The 23,468-nt window shown below is 46.1% G+C and overlaps 1 protein-coding gene across 7 annotated transcripts; it reads left to right on the top strand.

The window, feature by feature from the left end:
- Nucleotides 1–5,512: 5,512 nt before the first annotated feature.
- Nucleotides 5,513–22,205, top strand: LOC310838019 (C-type lectin domain family 2 member D-like). 7 transcript variants are annotated; one of them, XM_083725347.1, is made up of 9 exons: nt 5,952–6,005; nt 10,192–10,362; nt 13,378–13,434; nt 14,175–14,243; nt 15,204–15,296; nt 17,247–17,431; nt 18,369–18,472; nt 20,381–20,414; nt 20,526–22,205. In XM_083725347.1, exons 3-9 carry the CDS (start codon nt 13,416–13,418, stop codon nt 20,565–20,567), a joined length of 546 nt encoding a protein of 181 aa, XP_083581473.1. In that variant the 5' UTR covers nt 5,952–6,005; nt 10,192–10,362; nt 13,378–13,415; the 3' UTR covers nt 20,568–22,205. The 7 variants fall into 7 exon arrangements, with proteins under 7 accessions (XP_083581470.1, XP_083581473.1, XP_083581472.1 ...); XM_083725346.1 differs by lacking the exon at nt 20,381–20,414 and adding an exon at nt 10,527–10,743 and having other exon boundaries at nt 20,526–22,123; XM_083725349.1 differs by having other exon boundaries at nt 17,247–17,442; nt 20,526–20,642.
- Nucleotides 22,206–23,468: the final 1,263 nt, after the last annotated feature.

Genomic DNA, 23,468 nt, shown 5'->3' with positions numbered 1-23,468 from the left:
AACTAAACAGCTTCTGGTGCAACGAGACACCATGTCGGAAACCAGAGCGAACGGAAACACCATTTACCTTCCTGCTGCAGTGGTACCTATTTATCTACCCATACTGGTGTGCTTTCAAACTGCTCAGTTGGCAGGAGCTGGGATGGAGCGACAGGAGCTCACTCCGTCATGAGGATTCAAACTGCCAAACATCTGATTGGCAAGCCCAAGAGGTTCAATGGTTTAGACCACAGTGCCACATCCTACAACTGCATGTTCAGGGGGTCTCTTGAAATGTAGGTGCTGTTTAGGGAAGAAGTTTGCCACCACAATGACTTTCCTTCTTTGCGCTCCCTGCCACACTGTTAGGATATTTCCGCTCCACCTTAAAAGGGAGCAGGCTTTGTGAGTCACAGAGTCTGCGTATTTCCTGTTCACAGGATGTTTCTGTTGTGTCTATGCTTTCGTTTCTCTGTCTGTGCCTGAACACGCAAGCAGGCAGTCATGTTTTCTTTGTTCTGACCAATGCTGAATAAACTTCTAAATAATGCTCTCCTGCGTGCATCTTCATAGAATAGAATCATAGAGTTGGAAGAGACCACAAGGGCCATCGAGTCCAACCCCCTGCCAAGCAGGAAACACCATCAGAGCACTCCTGACATATGGTTGTCAAGCCTCTGCTTAAAGACCTCCAGAGAAGGAGACTCCACCACGCTGTGCGAATTCTGCTAATAGAGCGTGCATCAACTCTGGAATGTGGCAAGCTATTTTCTGGAGCTCGTGTCGCTAATTGCTGATACTGTATCTACGGGAGATCGATGGATCGTCTGGAGGCGACGTGGGGGCCATGATGGCTAGTATCTCCCTGGCAGTATCCCAACACACACTACAGTGGTACCTTGGGTTATGAACTTAATTTGTGCCGGAGGTCCGTTCTTAACCCAAAACTATTCTTAACCTGAGGCGTGCTTTCACTAATGAGGCCTCCTGCTGTCATCGCGCCGCCAGCGCGTGGTTTCCGTTCTCATCCTGGGGCAAAGTTTGTAAGCCGAGGTACTACTTCCGGGTTAGTGGAGTTTGTAACCCGAAGCATTTGTAACCCAAGGTGTTTGTAACCCAAGGTACCATTGTATTAGTATTATTACCCAATGTCCTGCTGGATATGAGCTGATGGAAAACAAATCCCCCAAGGATCAGCATAGAATCATAGAATCATAGAAATGTGGAGTTGGAAGGGACCCCACGGGTCATCTAGTCCAACCCCCTGCATTACAGGGATCTCAACTAAAGCATCGCTGGCAGGCGGCCATCCAAATTCTACTTAAAAACAGAGCGTCCACCACTTCCTGAGGGAGACCATCCCATTGATGAACAGCTCTTCCTGTTAGAAAGTGTTTTCCTGATGTTTAGTGTTGGAACCTGTGCTTTTTAACTTGTTCATACAGGATCTAGAACAGGGGTAGGCAGCCTAAGGCCTGTGGGCCGGATGTGGCCCAATTGCCTTCTCAATCCGGCCTGTGGACTGTCTGGGAATCAGCGTGTTTTTACATGAGTAGAATGTGTGCTTTTATTTAAAATGCACCTCTGGGTTATTTGTGGGGCATAGGAATTCGTTCATCCCCCCCCCAAAAAAATATAGTCCGGCCCCCCACATGGTCTGAGGCACAGTGGACTGGCCCATGGCTAAAAAAGGTTGCTGACCCCTGATCTAGAATTGGGGGTGAGCAGTGGTTGAGATAGCTGGCCTTGCTTGCTGAAGATTGCTGTTGTTGGGGGATGTTGCTGGCATCCGTCTGTCTCGTAGGGTAGTGAGAACAAAAAGGGGATTGCTGGGCACTCCAGGAAGACAATTCTAAACTGGGTGAATGAAATGTGAGATTTTGACCAGCTTCAGCCCATCTGAAGCTGATACAGGCTCGTCTTGTCTTGAGCGCAAGCAGAGCGTCGTCACACAGCAGAAGGATAAGCAGTATGTGCTACATTCTTAATTTTATTTACACGTCTATGCTGAGAGAATACAAACATGCATCTTGCCTCTGCGAGAGCAGAGAACCAACTCCTCTCGGAAACAAAGAACACCGAGAGAACAGTGAAAAACAGGAAACCAGTGAACGTCACATCCAGTCTCCCATTCCCGTGGGAATCCAACAGTAACTCTGACTGTGGAATGCAAAACAATGTCCCGTGACTGCAGCTGCTGCTCAGTGAGGGAAATAGAAACCAATATGAAACAGGCAGAAAAATGGCAAATGCAATTGTATGTGAGAAAGTGTATAAGCAATGCATGTTGGGACCAAATGTATATATTTCTTTTTCACATATACATGAATGGTGTCTGGTGGTGACTCACCAGGAATGATACCTTGGGCTTGCAGTGCGCAGTTCCGTGCAAATGTGGACCCAGTGTGCAACAGCTGGGGGGGGGGATCATTAGGACTGGAATTGAAAATAAAATTGCCCATATCATAACACCTTTACTCAACTCTTTGGTGTGGCCACACTTGGAATACTGCCCAGTTCTGCTTGCCCCATCTCACAAAGGATATTGTGGAGATGGAAACGTTCAGAGACAGGAACAAAAAATGATCAAGGGGCTGAAGCCAAGTTCCTTTTCTGAAGAAAAGATAGGATGTTTGGAGCTTTTTTAGCTTGGGAAACAAAGTTAAGGGGAAAACATGAGAGAGGTGTCTAAGATAATGAACGATGTGAAAACACTGCCCAGAGAAAGGTCCCCCCCCCTCACTTATAAGGCTAGAAATTGGAGCAACTCAATGAAGACGAATGTTTAGAAATTCAGGGAAGAAAAACGGAAATATTTCTTCAAGCAGTGCATAGGGAATCTGTGGCAGTCACTCCCAGAGGATGCAGCAAAGACCACCAACCGGGATGGCTTTAAAAGAGGATTAGACCAATTCATGGAGGAGACAGCTACCAATGGCTACTGCCCATGATGGGTTTAGTCTCGTTCTGCTGCCAGAGGCGGTATGCCTCTAAATGTCATTTGTTGAGACTCAGAAGTGGGGAAAGTGGCTGCTTACTGGCTGCCATTGGCCTGCACTGTGAGAATCAGATGCATGGAGCACAAGACAAGGGTTCTTCCAGGTGAGAATCTTGCCCCTTTAATATATTATAGTACTCCCCCAAGGACATATCCTAAGAGATATGGACTAGAGGCTCAAGAGATCTCTATTGTCGTCCAGCCCGCATTAGAGGATGTTATTAAAGTGTTAGTGCTGACCTTTAAAGCCCTAAATTACCTCGGCCCAGTATACCTGAAGGGGTGCCACCATTGTTCAGCCCGGACACTGAGGTCCAGCACCGAGGGCCTTCTGGGGTTCCCTCATTGCGAGAAGCGAGGTTACAGGGAACCAGGCAGAGGGCCTTCTCAATAGTTCCCTGTGGAACGCCCTCCTGTCAGATGTCAAGGATATAAACAACTACCTGACTTTTAGAAGACATTCCCTGTTTAGGGAAGTTTTTAATGTTTGAAGTTTTATCGTATTTTTAATATTCTGTTGGAAACCGCTCAGAGTGGCTGGGAAACCCAGCCAGATGGGCGAGGTATAAATATTTTTATTATTATTATTATTACAGTTGTACCTTGGTTTATGAGCTTAATCCTTTCTGGAAGTCTGTTCTTAAACCTAGGCGTGCTTTCCCATAGCAGTGGGGGACTCAGTTTCCAAGTTGTTCATAAACGAAGTCGTTATTGAACCAAGGTACCACTGTATTATTATTATTATTATTATTATTATTATGCATGTGTATTAGTCTACAGTGAAGATGCACCAACACCCTACTCAGAGGTTTAATTTTTAGATGCTTGAGGGACAAGGCTAGCCAAGGTGAAGCGATTGCCTCAGGTAGCATGATCCACAATGGCAGCAGATCCTAATGTGGCTCCTCCCTAACCCCTTCTTCCCTGGAAGACAGGGGACACCACAATGTGCTTCACTTCAGGTGCCAAAATGTCGTGGGCTGGCCCTGCTCAGGGATGCAGCTATGCTACTTTCTGAAAGTTTTTTGTGCCCACTGTGTGGATGGTGGCATTATATAGTTTTAGTCACTAGGTGGCACTGGATATCACTGTATTTGGCTAAAACCCGGGAGATTCTTGTTCTGCATTTATTGATGAGAGATAGTAATTCTTGTCTAACTTCCAAACAAATGTGTCCACTAAACTGAATTTTTTTTAAAAGAAGCTTTCACCAAAAAATCAAATATAAAACAGGGACAGTGTTGTTGTTTTCTTAGAAATACAAGAAAGAGGGATTTTAAAAATAGGGACTGTCAATTAATTTTGCCTAGTGCCATTACAGAAATCAGGAGGTCTCCCCACCCCCTTGACATTGATCTGCTACTGGAATGCATTTTGGCCAACTCACCCTTGTTAACATAGAGCTATGACTGTGGTCCTGTAACTAGCAATGCTGTAAAATATTTGGCTGGAGTGTATAATGGCTATTTGGAAGGATCGAACAGATTCTTCCTTCCCTGTTGCTTTATTCTGTTTTCCTTTAATTACTTTTGTTTTTAAAGTTTGCTACTTCCAATGGAAAGGGGGAGGGGAAAGGTGGTCAGGAAATTCAGTGTGTTTCCTGCTTTGAACCTGCAGCCTCAAGATAAGATAAACACAGCTTTAAAGGTAAAGGTAAAGGTACCCCTGCCCGTACGGGCCAGTCTTGACAGACTCTGGGGTTGTGCGCCCATCTCACTTAAGAGGCCAGGGGCCAGCGCTGTCCGGAGACACTTCCGGGTCACATGGCCAGCGTGACAAAGCTGCATCTGGCGAGCCAGAGCCGCACACGGAAACGCCGTTTACCTTCCCGCTGGTAAGCGGTCCCTATTTATCTACTTGCACCCGGAGGTGCTTTCGAACTGCTAGGTTGGCAGGCGCTGGGACCGAGCAGCGGGAGCACACCCCACCGCAGGGATTCGAACCGCCAACCTTTCGATCGGCAAGTCCTAGGCGCTGAGGCTTTAACCCACAGCGCCACCTGCGTCCCAAACACAGCTTTAGAGAAGGACAAAAGAACGCCCCTCTCTTCCTTAAATCAGGCCAATAATAGCTCATCTAGTCCAGCACCCTGTTCTCACAGTGGCCAACTAGATTCCTCTGGCAAGCCTTGTGATTTCCAGAAACTGGCATTCAGAGGCTGCAGTGGAAACTGAACACAGCCTTATAAGATTCAGGTAGGTAGCCAGGTTGGTCTGACGCTGTCGAAATAAATAAATAAAAACAAGAAAATTGTCCAGTAGCAATTACAGCCATATAAGTTTGTCTAAACTCCTTTGAAGCCATATGAGCTGAAGGGCTTCTACAGTGCTTTTTTTTGGGTGGGGGGGCGCAGGGGTAAGCATACCCCTAAACATTTTGTGGATCTAAGTTTGACCTCATTGAGGGGCAGTATTTCAATATGAGTAGGGAAATGACAGTACCCCTAAACTTTTTTTAAAAAGAAAAAAGCACCGGGTTTCTGCTGGCGTGCCACTCATTTCTGAGCCACGGATGCATCCGATCTCACTAGACAAAAAGGATAGCAAAAAGGAAATAGCAACGCCTCCTCACAAAGTGGAATCGCTGACCACAGAGCCAAAGAATTCGAAGCATTTCTGGGAGTCAAGATTAACAAGGCATTTTTGCAGACATGAGCTTTTGCGCGTTTCAGCTCCTTTCCTCAGAACAAAAGCAGGCTGTTTAAGCAGGCGTGGAAACTGGAGGAAAGCTAGGCGTGGAATAGGAGCTTCCCAAATGCCTTGCCTAGTTTGCATGTTAGCAAATAAGCATGAGAAGTTGCCTCCTATCGCCGTATCTGCTGCTTGTTTTCCTGCTGCTTTGCTCCGGACGCCAGAGAAGCGTCACGTGGGCTCGACCATTTTCTCCCTCCTGCTTCGTCATGGTAAGTGTTTTTGCCATGACGCTTCTCATGGGGTTTCGGTGTCGCAGTGTTTCTGCTAACGGATCAAACATGGCATCTCACCCTTCAGCGCCCAGGCGAGGTGCACTCAAAAGAGATTCCTCCGGGGTAAGCTGCTGCTGGCACTTTCCCTCCAGTCCTCCTCGCTCGGTCGTGTCTGTCGCCTGAGATCGCTAGCCTCAGAATCCCTTCTTTGGGGGATCGTATATCACTATTCAGCAGACATCTGAGGCGCGCCCTGGCGTACAGGGAGCTGGAGACAAAGAAAATGGGTGTGTCAGATGAAGGGGGCTGCGCAGGAAGGGAGAAAGTAGGGATCAGATGGAATCCAGAACCTGTAGATTCTGTAGAATCTGCTTGCTCTTCCGGACGACCTATTTCTTGAGCTTTCATCCTGTTTCACTGGCACGAAGCTCACCCGTGTGCGCTGATTTGTTGGTGGGCGGGCTTTGTGCATTCAACAAGCATTTGGTTGTGGGGTGTTTATATATCTTCTGGTTTCTTTTCTAAAGTGAATTTGGTGCTCCGTTTTAATTGCACAAACCCAGTTTCCCCCCATGAGCTCCTGAATGCCTTCCACAAAATACTGACAACTCAGAGGTGCCTTACAATTGCAGGCAGCAGTGAGGGGAGAGTGCACATCCGAGGTTAATGTTTCTTCTGTATCCCTTCCCTGTTCTAGATAGATGCAGATATTTCTACTTCCTGCCAGTCTTGCAAGGAACACCAGCAAGAAATAGCAGTTCTAGTCCTGCTTGGGTGTTGATTCCAGTTGGTGTGCCCACAAACCATGATTTATTATTACCTAGGGACCTTATTAGTCTCTTGTTCCCTAAAAGCTCTGTAAGCAACAAACATTGAAGAACATCTACATATATACTGTATATTAAACCACAAGGGGGGGGGGGAACCAAAACGAGAAAAATGACGTTAAACGTTAACATTCCATACAGTATCAGTGTCCCGCCCCCAGTAACAGTGATACAGTGGTACCTTGGGTTACATCCGCTTCAGGCTACAGACTCCGCTAACCCAGAAATAGTGCTTCAGGTTAAGAATTTTGCTTCAGGATGAGAACAGAAATCATGCAGCGGCAGCGGGAGGCCCCATTAGCTAAAGTGGTGCTTCAGGTTAAGAACAGTTTCAGGTTAATAACGGACCTCCAGAATGAATTAAGTACTTAACCTGAGGTACCACTGTACAGTATAATAAAAGCTATGGTTTTCCCAGTAGTGATGTATGGAAGTGAGAGCTGGACCATAAAGAAGGCTGATCGCCGAAGAATTGATGCTTTTGAATTATGGTGCTGAAGGAGACTCTTGAGAGTCCCATGGACTGCAAGAAGATCAAACCTCTCCATTCTGAAGGAAATCAGCCCTGAGTGCTCACTGGAAGGACAGATCCTGAAGCTGAGGCTCCAGTACTTTGGCCACCTCGTGTGAAGAGAAGACTCCCTGGATGTTGCGAAAGATGGAGGGCACAAGGAGAAGGGAACAACAGAGGACGAGATGGTTGGACAGTGTTCTCAAAGCTACCAGCATGAGTCTGACTAAACTGCGGGAGGCAGTGGAAGACAGGAGTGCCTGGCGTGCTCTGGTCCATGGGGTCACGAAGAGTCGGACACGACTAAACGACTAAACAACAGCAACAACACTGTACAGTATAAAACTGTACCTAAACATTAAAACAAAACGAGAGCCAGTGTGGTGTAGTGGTTAAGAGCGGTAGTTTCGTAATCTGGAGAACCGGGTTCGCGTCTCTGCTCGTCCACATGTAGCTGCTGGGTGACCTTGGGCCAGTCACACTTCTTGGAAGTCTCTCAGCCCCACTCACCTCCCAGAGTGTTTGTTGTGGGGGAGGAAGGGAAAGGAGAATGTTAGCTGCTTTGAGACTCCTTAAAGGGAGTGAAAGGCGGGATATCAAATCCAAACTACTCCTCCTCCTCCTCCTCCTCCTCCTCCTCCTCTTCTTCTTCTTCTTCTTTTTCTTGTTCTTCCACCCAAAAGTCTTAATCCCCACCCCCACACCACAACAAGGCTCACGGCTGCTAATCTATGTGTAGGGTGGGGGTGGGTGGGGATTAAGGCTTCTTCCAGGGGTGATCTGGTGGCTCTCCTCACCTTGCTGAGAGAGCAAGAAGAGAGGGTCAATGTTTACCTGTTCTGCAGCTGTCCCTACCAGCCCTGGGAGTCCCATTGCCTCTGTCCTGCCTGCAATTGGCAGCAGTGGCCGACAGGAGCAATAGCTGTCACCTGCCCTTTCCTGGATGACAGGGAGTGGTACTGGGTGCTGCTCAGCTGCCCAAGACTGGTGGCAATTGGCAATAGCTGCTCTCTGCCCCTGCTCATTTTTTATTTTTTTGAATTTCATTTAGGCATTTGTGATCTGGACACTTGCTTTTGCCAGAAGCTGCTAGCACATACTCTGGAAAAGCTCTTTGCCTTTTGATCTTAAAGTATTGAGGGCACAATCACATCTGCGGGATTTTCTCCACACCCATGAAGGCTAGAGATTCCCTTTAGAAAAATAAAATCTGACAGCCTAAGCCTGGATTCTGTGCAGGGACAGGGGCAAATATAGTATAGACTACCAAGGGTTGCAAGGGATGTGGGTGGTGCTGTGGGTTAAACCACAGAGCCTAGGACTTCCCGATCAGTAGGTTGGCGGTTCGAATGCCCGCGTCGGGGTAAGCTCCCGTTGCTCGGTCCCTGCTCCTGCCAACCTAGCAGTTTGAAAGCACGTCAAAGTGCAAGTAGATAAATAGGTACCGCTCCGGCGGGAAGGTAAACAGCGTTTCCGTGCGCTGCTCTGGTTCGCCAGAAGTGCCTTAGTCATGCTGGCCACATGACCCGGAAGCTGTACGCCGGCTCCCTCGGTCAATAAAGCGAGATGAGCGCCGCAACCCCAGAGTCAGCCACGACTGGACCTAATGGGCAGGGGTCCCTTTACCTTTACCTTGGATTGCAGTTCAGGAATCAATCGTTGAGGGTTCCCCCAAACAACCTGTTTAATGAACATTCATGCTGACCTGCTTCCACAGAACTTCAAGAGGTAGTTAGATTACATCTGGTTTTTACTGACTATTTGTTGTGATTTTCTCATCGGGTGGTTACACCGGCAGAAGTGCCTTTCTCCTGATTTGATTGTGGAGTGTTTAATTGTCTTCCCACACTTTGTTCACCGAATACGTTTCAGTTCAGTTCACTGTCACTTTCCTAACTGCAAAAAGTCCATTTTTAAAAAGTGGATTTGTTCTGATAGCCTGACAGAAGGCTTTAATTCACTTTTAAGTGCTCAAGTCTAACTTGAACCCATCCTTCAACATACTGGCAGCCTGGAGGGAGTTGGAATGTATTTATTACATGAGGGCCAAGCAGTAGCGTAGCGTGGGGGGTGCAAGGGGGGCTGGCCGCAACATCTGGGGGGGGGTGCACTCGCCTCCGGAGTCGCCGAAGAGCCTCGGGCGCAGGCTGTAGCAGAGCCGTAAATACCCCAGGCCAGGCAGCAGCAAGAAGAAGCTGGCAGCGGCGGCAGGTTAGGGGTTAGGGGCTCAAATTACTTGCCTTGCCCCGGGTGCTGACAACCCACGCTACGCCGCTGGGACCAAGGAGCCAACTCCTAGGCCTACACTCAACAGCTGCTGCCACCACAAAAGCCTTTGGAGAAGATACTTCAGTTTTATTGTTGCCAACATATTGTTTTCTGTGACCACACAAAAGGAGACTGTTTATACTCAACAGAGAAAAGCACTATTGATAAAACATAATGACTTCAGCACCAGAGAGTAAAGTGGAGGAGGGAATGGAATGGAAAGTATTCTAGAAAGGATATTTCTTCATGCACAATGGCCGAGAGCCTTAAGAAAACAATAAAAACCTGTAAGCATGCAAGGATTTCTGCCCACATCTCAGGGCCTTTCAACTCCCCCCTACCAGTAACTTTTTCATGTAGGGCAGGCATAGGCATACTTGGCCCTCCAGATGTTTTGGGACTACAACTCCCATGATCCCTAGCTAACAGAGCCAGTGGTCAGGGATGATGGGAACTGTAGTTCCAAAAACATCTGGAGGGCTGAGTTTGCCTTTGCCTGATTTAGGGAGTGTTTTTGAACCCTCCCCTCCCCCTCTGCACAACCATTTTGGATTCTAGACATACAAAATGATTGATTTATTCCTTTCCAACCTATTTCCAAAGAGGGTGGGAAGTATATGTTAAATGTTTTTCGATGCTTTCAATTGTTCTTCGGTGTTTTCAAGACCGTTTTCAGCGTTTTCATTTTGTTCTTTCGTTGTAGCTTTTGTATGCACGATGAACTTGGTTCAAACCATGGCGTCTCCAGTTAAAAAGACTTATGGCGGTGCTGGGAAAGACCTTCGTGAGATACCTTGGTGAGCTGCTGCCAGTCAGATCCTGCAGAACTGGAGTGCAAGGACCAAAGGGAACATACAGTCTTCTACAGTCAAAGGTAAGGATCGGCAACTTTTCAAATCTGTCTCTGTGGCCACATTCTGTCAGTGGTCATCTGTTGGGGCAAGCACCCCTTTCCCTCTCTCTTTTTGTCCTCCTCTTTTTCCTTCTCTTTTCTACCTGCAGCAATGCAGGCCTCGGTCCAGGATTTTCTACCTGCAGCAATGCAGGCCTTGGTCCGGGATCTGTCCTCTTTGCAAGAACATGTCCAAGACATTTTTAAGCATGTAGAGTTGGTGGGATCCTGAGGGTCATCTAGTCCACCCCCCTGCGATGCAGGAATATGGAGCCATCCCATACGGGAATCGAACTCGCAACCTTGGCATTATCAGTGGCATGCAGGGATGGGGGAGAAACTTGACTCCGTTCACGTTTAAAGGTAAACCTAGCAAATCTGTACAGTGGTGCCTCGCAAGACGAAATTAATTCGTTCCGCAAGTTTTTTCTTCTTGCGAGTTTTTCGTCTTGCGAAGCATGGTTTCCCATAGGAATGCATTGAAAATCAATTAATGCGTTCCTATGGAGACCGCTTGCCAGGCTGGCGGTGCGGAGAAGGGCTTTTCTCCCCACCGCAAGCCTTCAGGACAGGTACGGGAACAGAGGGGAAGGCGCGCAGCGCTTCCCCAGCCACTTTGGGCGGCTTCCAAAAATATTAAAATACTGTAATACATCAAACATTAAAAGCTTCCCTAATCAGGGCTGCCTTCAGATGTCTTCTAAAAGTCTGGTAGTTGTTTTTCTCTTTGACATCTGGTGGGAAGGCGTTCCACAGGGCGGGTGCCACTACCGAGAAGGCTCTCTGCCTGGTTCCCTGTAACTTGGCTTCTCGCATGTGAGGGAACTGCCAGAAGGAACCATCAAATCAACACAGTCAAAGGCTTTTGCATGGTCAATGAAGCAGTCAATGAAGTAGATGTCTTTCTGGAACTCTCTAGCTTTCTCCATAATCCAGCGCATGTTTGCAATTTGGTCTCTGGTTCCTCTGCCTCTTCTAAATCCAGCTTGCACTTCTGGGAGTTCTCGGTCCACATACTGCTTGATCCTTCCTTGTAGAATTTTAAGCATAACCTTCCTAGCATGTGAAATTAGTGCAATTGTGTGGTAGTTGGCACTGCCCTTCTTTGGGATTGGGTTGTAGACCCTCTGGCCACTGCTGAGTTTTCCAAACTTGCTGGCATATTGAGTGTAGCACCTTAACAGCATCATCTTTTAAAATTTTAAATTGTTTAGCTGGAATGCCATCACTTCCACTGGCCTTGTTATTTGCAGTGCTTTCTTTATTCTCCAGGATCTCTGGCTCAAGGTCAGCAACCACACTACCTGGGGGTGTACGAGGCATCCATATCTTTCTGTGTATTCTTGCGACCTCTTCTTGGTGTCTTCTGGTTCTGTTAGGTCCTTACCACTTTTGTCCTTTATTATGGTAATCTTTGTACGACAGTGAGAGCTGTTCGACAGTGGAATTTGCTGCCAAGGAGTGTGGTGGAGTCTCCTTCTTTGGAGGTCTTTAAGCAGAGGCTTGACGACCATATGTCAGGAGTACTCTGATGGCGTTTCCTGCTTGGCAGGGGGTTGGACTCGATGGCTCTTGTGGTCTCTTCCAACTCTATGATTCTATGATTCTATGATATGTTCCTTTAATATCTCCAATTTTCTTGAACAGATCTCTGGTTCTTCCCATTCTGTTGTTTTCCTCTATTTATTTGCATTGCTCGTTTAAGAAGGCCTTCTTGTCTCTCCTTGCTATTTTTTTGGAAATCTGCATTCAAATTCCTGTATCTTTCACTATCTCCCTCGCATTTTGCTTGCCTTCTCTCCCCCGCTATTTGTAAGGCTTCGTTGGACAGCCACTTTGCTTTCTTGCATTTCCTTTTCATTGGGATGGTTTTCGTTGCTGCCTCCTGTATAATGTTGCGAGCCTCCATCCATAGTTCTTCAGGCACTCTGTCCACCAAATCTAAATCCTTAAATCTGTTCCTCACTTCCACTGTGTGGAATAAGGAATTTGATAAAAAAGGGCTATCTAAGGTATTTAACTGCAATAGGGATAATGCTTTTCTAAAACACTTTTTTTCATTGTCCTATATTGAAATATTTTGGTAGCAGAACTGTACGGAACCACCTTACATTTACAGAGCAAAATATCCTTTGAATTATATGCCCAGCACATGGTACCTTACAAAAGGACAACGCGAGTGCACTCTCTGTGCCCTCATCATGGCAAAAAGGCTGATACTGATGAGTTGGAAAAATAAAAATGCGGCTCCCTTCTATGATTGAAGACTTATACAAACTCACAACATGTGAACATTTTGCATATAAATGCAGACTTGCCATGGACAAATTCCATGATATTTGGAATCCATTCTTACAAATACTGTAATAGGTTAAGATCTGGTGAAATACAACACCAACTTTGTAAAGTATAGAGTTTTGGGTTTCCGTCCCTCCCCCGTTACTTTCACTTCTACACAGGTTCTGTTTCTCCTTTTCTTTTTCTCTCTTTTATTTACCTATCACCATATTTAAAAATATAAAGGACCCCTGACAGTTAAGTCCAGTCGTGAACGACTCTGGGGTTGCGGTGCTCATCTCGCTTTACTGGTCAAGCCGATGTTTGTCCGCAGACAGTTTTTCCAGGTCATGTGGCCAGCATGACTAAGTCGCTTCTGGCGAAACCAGAGCAGCACATAGAAATGCCGTTTACCTTCCCGCCGGAGCGGTACCTATTGATCTACTTGCACTTTGATGTGCTTTTGAACTGCTAGATTGGCAGGAGCTGGGACTGAGCAATGGGAGCTCACCCTGTCACGGGGATTTGAACCGCTGACCTTCTGATTGGCAAGCCCTAGGCTCAGTGGTTTAGACCACAGCACCACCCACATCCCATGTTTAGTACACATATAATTATGTACTTTTTAGCTTTCAATAAAGATGTTTAGTTAAAAAAACCAAAACCCAAGTTGATCGATTAACATTGCTGGTAACAGGGACCTCTTTGTCTTCCCTGAAGGCTGAGAGCTGTTGTACTCAGCATGGAAAGATCCCAAGATGGCAGAAAATATCACAGGTGAGGCATAATAATCTTGTTTGTTTCACACAGTGGAGAACTAGAGGTGGTAGGGCAAAATATTGAGGGCAAGCCTCTCTCACTGACCCCAGGGATGAAACTGTTTCGATCCCAGAATGTTTTATTGGAGAGAGGATTAATTCTGGGTGTGGTGAAAAAGATACTTCCTTTCAGATACATTTGATACCCCAATATCTCTCTGTTACAAGTTTTCGAACAATTTTCAGAAGCCAAATGTCTGGCATGGCTTCTGCGGCTTCCGATTGGCTGCAGGAGTATCCTGCAGCCAATCAGAAGCTATGCTTTGGTTTCCGAATATTTTGGAAGTCGAATGGACTTCCGGAACGGATTCCGTTTGACTTCCAAGGTACGACTGTATATTGTATAGAAACTCCCCAAGATTGCTTTGAGAACTTAATTGAGCCATGTCCCAAGAAACTATGACTATCTGAGACCCACTCAGACCTCCTGAAACTTCTCAACACAGGTAGTAAAAACCCTGAGTCAAGTCATAAAATCTGGGAGTCTTTGCTGTTCTTGGGCACCAGGTCATTTTCTGAATTGGCCCCAAACCTGCCACAGTATACTGAATTTTGGTCCCGTTCTAGAAATGCTTCCATCCCAGTTGGCACCTGGAGTTTTGTCCTAATTCAGTTACAAAAGGTGAGGGGGATTTCATATGTGGTGCCACAGATGAGAAGATAACAGTGGTTCTTGACCACTTATGCTTACTTTTACAGATAGAGCCACTGTCAACAGTGAACTGATGACTCCTGAGATACCTGCTGCAAGGGAAGCAGGAAATGCTGGTAGATAGTTATTTGGGGTCCAACTCTGGTTTTAAATACATTACAACTCCTTTCTTCTTCTTCTTACGTCGGAGGTTACAGAGTACTCCCCCAGCCTTTTATTAATCAAAATCCTTCTATGTTTCTTAGCAATATGTGTTTCTTGGAAGCAGATTTCATCCAAATTTAACTTCTTCACTACATGCTCAATCTTACATCTTTTTGTTAAGTTATTAAGTCCATTTACATTCCAAGTTAAGATTTTTAATGCCACCTTGTTTTTATTTATTTTTCTTTCACTTTGACCTCTGTTGAGTTTACCTCTTCCTGTACTGTTCCAGTCCAAATGCCCTTTCTCCTGCTAGCTCTTTCCCATATTTTCTCCAGAATTTATCTGCTTCTGTGGATCCTGACACCTTTGGTTTCTCCCTTTATACATAAAAGATACTCCCTCTGGCTATTCCCAACATTAGGGGATTTTGTTGTATCTCAGTGCATCCATCAAATACTTATACATTACTCTTTTTTTAAAACAATCTCATTTGTAGTCCAATGTTCTAGGACAGTAATGTTATTGGACTACAAATCCCATCATCCCTGACCTTTGGCCATGAGGTCTGATGGGATTTGGAGTCCAACAACCACCAGAGCACATGATGTTTTGGGATGGCTGTCATAGAATACATCTCATGGAAAGCAGACAGCTAAGGCAGGCATACCCTAAAGTCGTGGTTTGGAATGTATTTGCAGTGCCTTGTCTTGAATGTCAAATTCTCACAAAACTGTAGCAACAAACAGACTGATAGGTTTGCTTTTGTGTTCATCGTTCCCTTGGGTCCCCAGATGTTATTGAACTACAACTCCCATCATCCCTAGCTAGCAAGGCCAGAGCTCAGGGATGATGGGAATTGTAGTCTGAAAACAGCTGGGGACCCAAGGTTGAGAAACACTGCCTCAGACCCTTTCCCTTCTGTTTTTCAGTTTTCATCCCAAAGTGCATTAAAGACAAAAAATATACATTAGCAGTTGTTGCCGTCATCACAGCTTTGGTCATTACTATAATCGCATTGGCTGGTGAGTAGAGAAAACTTTGTGCTTTAATCCTGACATAATTATTTATGATTTATTGCTTCTTTCTGCCTTTGACTTGTAGATTCATTCCCTCACCGAACTGCATTTCCTGCCTCATAATGATCCAATACAGTGGTACCTCGGGCTACAAACACTTCAGGTTACAGACTCAGCTAACCCAGAAGTAGTACCTCTGGTTAAGAACTTTACCTCAGAATGAAAACAGAAATCGTGCGGCGGCAGCGGGACGCCCCATTAGCTAAATTGGTACCTCAGGTTAAGAATGGACCTCCGGAACAAATTAAGTTTGTAACCGAGGTACCACTGTATAGATTTCTGCTTTAGAGTACATTCTCAGGCTGCCGTTGAATTGAGGTAGGCCTTTCGTGTCTGCACTTCAGTAAGCACCATCGTGAGAATGGATTTCCCAGCCCTAAGAATTTATCTGCTTCTGTGGATCCTGACACCTTTGTTTTCTCCCTTTATACATAAAAGATACTCCCTCTGGTTATTCCCAACGTTAGGGGATTTTGTTGTATCTCAGTGCATCCATCAAATACTTATACATTACTCTTTTTTTAAAACAATCTCATTTGTAGTCCAATGTTCTAGGACAGCTTATGTACACATAAATAGCTTATGTGCAGCTATTTATTTATTTTAAAAACTCTTCTAACAGGGTCAGTGCTGGATTTTACGTATAAGCTAAACAAGCTATAGCTTAGTGGCCCACTCTCTTGGGGACCCAAAAAGAATTTAAAGGGGGGGGACTGGATGTACATTTCCAAAATATAAGATAAACAACAAAATAAAACCTACATACAGCAACAGTGTTTTGTGTATTGTGTATGGACCTATGAGGTCCATAAATTACCATACAGCATATATTCAACACAAAAAACAGCGATAATTTGTTGTTGACAAAGGACAGCTGGACATATAAAGGGCTCCATTACCTTCAGTAGCTTAGGGCCTCATCAAACCTAAATGCAGCCCTGAACAGGGTATTCAGCTGCATTCTGGAAATTTTGATGAAAAACACTAACCCCTCTCTTGCAAAGTCGAGGAAGTAAAGGAGAGGAAAATGGCTCCCTAATGATATCTGATTCAATGTTATTTGAGATTTATGTGCTGTCTCCAAAGCACTGAAACCCTGCTCCATAAAATTCATTAAAACAGGCAACAGATGAAGTCTGCATTTTCTCGAGCTCTGCTCTCCGCAACATAGCAAAAATTAGGTTAAAACAAACTGATTAAAAATCAGTTAAAACTAAAGTTATAAATGAGGGGTCTGCTGAGCTGCGAGACTGGCTGCCTTTCCCAGAGCCATCTTGAGAACTGTTAACAGCAAGACATGCTACACGCTTGAAAGATTAAATATTAACTGAGAATACAGTGGTACCTCGGGTTACATACGCTTCAGGTTACAGACTCCGCTAACCCAGACATTACTTTGGGTTAAGAACTTTGCTTCAGGATAAGAACAGAAATCGTGCTCTGGCGGCGTGGCGGCAGCAGGAACCCCCATTAGCTAAAGTGGTGCTTCAGGTTAAGAACAGTTTCAGGAACGGACCTCCGGAACGAATTAAGTATTTAACCCGAGGTACCACTGTACTGAGCTAGATGGTCTGACTTGGTGCCAGGCAGCTTCCTGTGATATTTTTATCCTATTTTTCCACTCGTAAATTTTTTATTTGCACTAAGCAATGTGAACCACAGCAGTACAAATACATAATCTTTTAGTATGGGCACGAAATCTACCTGCACCAAATACATACATAGTAGTAATTGTTTTAAAAAAAGAAAAAAAGATCATGGCTTTTCCAAAAGAACCCTGGGAATTATAGTTCACTGCTACCCATACTACAATTCCCAAATGTTTCCCAGCATCCGTCCTCAGTGTTACAGAATCATTGTGAGCTCTTACACTTGGGCAAATTGTTTCATTTCCAGTTAAAAAGCCACAGCCCTGTCCGCTGTGTCCTCCCCCTGTCGATGCTGCTTGCCCAGATCGCTGGGTTGGGTACCTAGGGAAATGCTATTATAAATCAGAAGACAAAAGGAACTGGAGCGACAGTGAATCCAGATGCTCCTTCCTTGGTGCCTCTTTGGCTGTGATTGATACCAAGCCGGATCTGGTAAGGAACAAGTATGTATCCTCACTTGTGGGTTTATTGCCGGAAGCAAACAAATACACCTCCACCTGTAACTTATATTCTGGGTTTAATAATAATAATAATAATATACTAAATTTACAACAGGGTTCATGACACTTCGCAGAGCAACATAAGCAAAGTGCCCCAAGGAATTTGCAATCTTATCTCTGCGGCAGTGGGGAAGACAGCAGAAGGAGAGGTGGAAAGGGAGCAAGGAGTGGTGAATGGCAGTAAGAGATGATGTCAGGAACAGGAGGGAGGGAGGGAGGGGCATGGTGGTGGGGAGAGCAATGTGTAGCTGCCCCAGCAGAGCCAGTCTGGCACCCCCGCTGCTGCCCTTGCACCCGGCCAGCCTCCCTGCAGCCTCAGCCCTCACCCTCTCGATAAATGGCAAGGACACACATCCTGGGAAGTGGACATTGTAGTTTTGTCCCACCAGACAAGCTGCTACGGAACGGAAGGTCCCCTTTTTGCGGTATACCAGATATGATGCTGCTGATAAAGATGAGATTTAAGTATTGAGTCCTAGAAGGTGGTAAGGTAAAGGTAAAGGTACCCCTGCCCGTACGGGCCAGTCTTGCCAGACTCTGGGGTTGTGCGCCCATCTCACTTAAGAGGCCAGGGGCCAGCGCTGTCCGGAGACACTTCCGGGTCACGTGGCCAGCGTGACATCGCTGCTCTGGCACACGGAAACGCCGTTTACCTTCCCGCTGGTAAGCGGTCCCTATTTATCTACTTGCACCCGGAGGTGCTTTCGAACTGCTAGGTTGGCAGGCGCTGGGACCGAGCAGCGGGAGCGCACCCCGCCGCAGGGATTCGAACCGCCGACCTTTCGATCGGCAAGTCCTAGGCGCTGAGGCTTTAACCTAGAAGGTGGTAGAGGTATATAAACCACTGTTTGCCATTCCTTTCCTGCTAGGATTTTTTGTGGAATTTTACTCGTCCCTCTCATCATTGGATTGGTCTTTCAAGAGAAGCAGGTCAGCCCTGGAAATGGCCCAATGGGACAGAGTTTGGAAACCAGTGAGTGATTTCCACCCCCTCTTTACCTGCGAATACGTGCCTGCTTTGTGTTTGGATTGTAAAAGTTGTCTTTTGCATTAGTTTCCAGAGCTTATATACAGTACCCACAATTCACTGTGTGGAGCTGTAGCTGGAGACATCTTTTTATTCTGAAATACCATGTAGGAATAGGGAATACAGTGGTGCCTCGCAAGACGAAATTAATTCGTTCCGCAAGTCTTTTCGTCTTGCGAGTTTTTCGTCTTGCGAAGCACGGTTTCCCATAGGAATGCATTAAAAATCAATTAATGCGTTCCTATGGAAACCGCCTTCAGACCAGGTCCGGGGACAGTCTGTCCCCCGACCTCTTCTGAAGGCCGGTGGGGAGCGAAAGTCTTTGCTCCCCCCCCCGCCTGCCTTCCCGGGACAGCGGAGACTTTTCCGCTGTCCCGGGGCGGTCTTAAAATGCTGGCGGGCGGCAGCGAATGCTTCGCTGCCATCCCCCAGCATTTTTAAAGCCCCCGGGACAGCAGAGACTTCCCGGGGCGATTTTAAAATGCTGGCGGGCAGCAGTGCTGCCGCCCGCCAGCATTTTAAGATCACCCCATACAGGGGAGAAGTCCTCCGCTGTCGCGGGGTTTTTAAAATGCTGGTGGGCGGCAGCGAAGGCTTCGCGGGCAGCAGCGCTGCCGCCCGCCAGCATTTTAAGATCACCCCAGACAGCGGAGAAGTCCTCCGCTGTCGCGGGGTTTTTAAAATGCTGGTGGGCGGCAGCGAAGGCTTCGCGGGCAGCAGCGCTGCAGCCCACCAGCATTTTAAAAACCCCGCGACAGCGGAGGACTTCTCCGCTGTCAGGGGTGATCTTAAAATGCTGGCGGGCGGCAGCGCTGCTGCCCGCCAGCATTTTAAAATCGCCCCGGGACAGCGCTGTCCCGGGGCGATTTAAAAGCCTCCGGGAAGGCAGGCAGGGGGGACAAAGACTTTCGCCCCCCACCGGCCTTCAGAAGAGGTCCTGGACCTCTTCTGAAGGCGGGCGGGGGCAAAAGTCTTTGCTCCCCCCTGCCTGCCTTCCGGGTGAGCGGAGAAACGCAGCGCTGCGTTTCTCTGCTCTCCCGGGAAGGCAGGCAGGGGGGACAAAGACTTTTGCCCCCGCTCGCCTTCAGAAGAGGTCCAGGACCTCTTCTGAAGGCGGGCAGGGGGCAAAAGTCTTTGCTCCCCCCCACCGCCTGCCTTCAGAAGCCGTCCGGGAAAGCGGAGAAAGCGCTGCGTTTCTCCGCTCTCCCGGAAGGCAGGCAGGGGGGACAAAGACTTTTGCCCCCGCCCGCCTTCAGAAGAGGTCCAGGACCTCTTCTGAAGGCCGGTGGGGGGCGAAAGTCTTTACTCCCCCCCCCCGCCTGCCTTCAAAAGCCATCCAGGATAGCGGGAAGCGCTTCCCTGCTATCCCGGACTGCTTTTAAAATGCTGGCGGTGGGGAGCAAAGCCTTTCGGCCCCAGCCGGCCTTCCTGGACCACTTCTGAAGGCCGGAGGGGGGGGGAGAAGGCTTTGCTCCCCACCGCTAGCATTTAAAAGAGGTCCCCGGAGATTTCCTCTTGCGAAGCAAGCCCATAGGGGAATTCGTCTTGCGAGGCAAATCGCGGACGAAAAAACCTTTCATCTAGCGAGTTTTTTGTCTTGCGAGGCATTCGTCTTGTGGGGCACTACTGTATGTGGACTTGGGAGCGGGGATGAGGTTTTGTTTAAATGATGATTAGTAGGTGAGAGTATTGCTTTGGTTATTGGATAGAGTTTTGCTAATATTTCCTGCTGCTGTTTATGCAGCCAGTGTCCTGTTTCCTCCCCATAAGTTGTTAGTTATGTGAAATATTGACATATTATATGATCCTCCCACCCTCCTGTGGTATAATGTACGTGTATATATTTTTCTTTAGCGTCGCTTGGAGACCTTTGAGTGATAAGCAACTAGTAAGTTGAATAAATTAACATATATTTGCTGTCATGTTTAACTCCAGCCCTGCAGATGTTGCTTTAATGGAGAGAACAATACCTGCTTCTTGTTGTTGTTGTCTTTTTCAGATTTACAGTGCGAGGAGAAGGCTTTTGTGCTTACATAAATGACCTTGGGGTCAGCAGCACCAAGTGCGCTGTGGTGAAGAACTTTGTCTGCAGCCTGGCGGATGCTTGCGCCAAGAGGAAACAAAACTTGTGATCCTCATTTGTGTAAGGCGAGCACTACTGGCTCTTTAGAGTCTCACTGGTAGAACCACTCTTTCTGCAGCTAGTTCCAGATATAATGCTCCATTTTGTTATCTGCCTGTAAGAGATTTATCAAGAATAGCGTCAACAGTCTTGTCACCGTGTTTGAACCTCACCTATGCCATAAACTCACAAGATGGCCTCAGACTACCATTGCCATATCAGCCATGGGCTGTTGGACTCCCAGCAGCCTCTGCCAGCACGACCGGTGGCATGGGATTATGGGAGTTGTAGTCCAAAGCACCTGAAGCTTATTGTATGGATGAATTGAGGCCTGAAAGGCACAGTTCCTAAGCCAATCACCAGCTGAGAAGCTGCCCTCCATCTTGTCTGAGGAATAAACTGTGAGCAGGACACCCAGCGATTTGAGGCTGTGTGGACGCTTGGCCAAGGATCCAAACATGCTTGCTGGATCTATCTAGCTGAATGCAAGAGGGTCTTATTTATTCCCTTCACCTCCGTTTGACTTTTCACATTCCTTATCGCAGTGCTATTTACTTTCCAAGTAAGCACCTTCAGGCCTTACCACTTTCTTGCAGAGGGAACATTACTCCAAGCTAGTGATAGAAAGATGTTTCCCTTTTTTGTCCATTGCTTCAAAGAACAGTTGCCATCTTGTGGTTTGAACTTGCCAGTGCTGGTCTCAAGTTGTGACTTTAAGGATTAGGGGCAGGTCATTAATACGTGGGGACCAAAAAACTCTCTAATATGAATGTTAAAAACTGCTGTGTAAAGATGTTTATAGAATTAGGTGAATGTGGGGTTGTTGTTGTTTTTTTCAGTCTTGGCAATGATTCCAAACCAGAAGTGAGCAGAACCAAAGTCAAAAGTAGGCAAGGCCATTCCTTATCTCTTATACACACACACTACATAACTAATTTTCTGCAGTAGTTCCCTGTCTGTGGAATACCTTCCCTAAGGACTCTCACTTGTTGCTGGGCAAAAACTTTTGTTTTCTCCTGGACACAATGATTAAATGCTTTTATTCTGTGTTTTAATATGTTTATATATTTTTTGCCTTAATGTTGCTCAGGTCTAACTCGTTTGCCTTAAGGTAGTGTGATGCCCAGATTAGTGTGATGCCCACACACCCCTTCTTGAAATAACTCATGAGAGGGGTCATATGTGTAAGAAAAACACCCCTCCCTTCAGTATCTATTCTGTTATGTTCCGTTAAGAATGTCAGTTAACAGGGACCAACTGCCACCTCTTGATTCTTGCCTCAGTGATTAAAAACCCATCTTGTTGCAAGTGGTTGTTTTTAAAAAGTGCAAAATTGTGTTACATTTCTTTAACTATCTGACACATTTCATTGAACTCTGCTAAGAATATTTGTTGTTGTTGTTGCTTTGTTTAATAATAAAAAAGGTGGCAGCACCACCACACAGGAAAAAAAAAATCTCTGGTTTTATGTGTTGGCATTAAGCAAAGGTTAAAAGGTTGTTTAGGACTCTTGACTAATCCCCAATAGTTAAGTGGCTGGATTAACTTCGTCCCTAAAACACTGGGTTACCCGGGTGGACTCCCAAAAACGTAAAGCCCAATCAGAGGCCTCTTTAACTTCACAGAGACGACTCTCCAAGCAACCCAGGAACAGAACGGAAGCGAAGTTGGTTGCTTGGTTTGGAATCCCCCGCTCTCTGCAACCGCTTGGAAGATATTTGGCAAGCTCTCTTTCTCCACAATATTTTGCTCAACAACTCTGGGCAATCTCCCCCCATTTTCATCATCATCATCATCATCATCATCATCATCACTTTTAATTTGTATACCATCTTTCTATCTTACAATACCCAAGGCGGTTTACAGGCTGAAGAAACAAAGAATGTACACCTTATAACAATCTAATGCAATACAAAAATGTGATACTAAAACATAACTTTAAAATAAGCAACCCACATCAAATAAAGTAACATTCAACAATCATTAGAATAGCATAGAATAATATTAAATATCAGCATATAAAAATTAAACAGAAAACTACTCTTAGCAATCACAATAAATAATTTCAAAACTACAATCAATAAAACAACGGCAAGCCACAGGGCATAAAATAATACAAATTGAGAAGCAGAGACTGGAGGGTGGGGCAAGGCATTTTCTTTATTTTGAGTCCCCCACAATAGGGGGCGTCTTATACACGGGGGGGGGGGCGTTATACACGGAAAAGAGGGTTTTTCTTTTTAGTAGCTTTTATTTCCCTACTTTTTGCTAGTTTCTGAAGAATGGGATACAGTGGTACCTTGGGTTACAGACGCTTCAGGTTACAGATTCCGCTAGCAGGAGGCCCCATTAGCTGAAGTGGTACCTCAGGTTAAGAACAGATTCAGGTTAAGAACGGACCTCCGGAACGAATTAAGTTCTTGCCTGCAGGGTTCTTGCTGCAAATCTAAAGCAATCAACACCTTCTTCTTCCTCCACCTACAACCACATCCTCCCGCAACAAGACCATTATGTAGAAGAAGCTGTCTCCAGTATTAACAACAGGGCTTGTCTATTTCACGGTTAATATGTGCTAACCACTGTGGCCTATGGCCTTTCTGCCTGTCCACCAAAGGTTTCTGACTCATTTGTTCCACTGCAAACAGCATCTCCACTGATTTTGCATATTTCGTGGTCAAGGTGTTTATCACACAGGTTTCCATTTCATGTTTAGCTTTCTGCTAAGGAGCATATCCCCCCCCCTTTATTTGAATTTTTAAAATAAGAAAAAGTTCAAGAAATTACAAAGTTTAGGTCTCCTTGGCTCCTTTGGGAGGAAGA

This window comes from Podarcis gaigeae (assembly GCF_964106915.1).
Source record: "Podarcis gaigeae genome assembly, chromosome: 2".
Taxonomy (NCBI): Eukaryota; Metazoa; Chordata; class Lepidosauria; order Squamata; family Lacertidae; genus Podarcis; species Podarcis gaigeae.
Note: the sequence above shows the minus strand (reverse complement) of the source record. Positions and strands in the feature narration are given on the sequence as shown.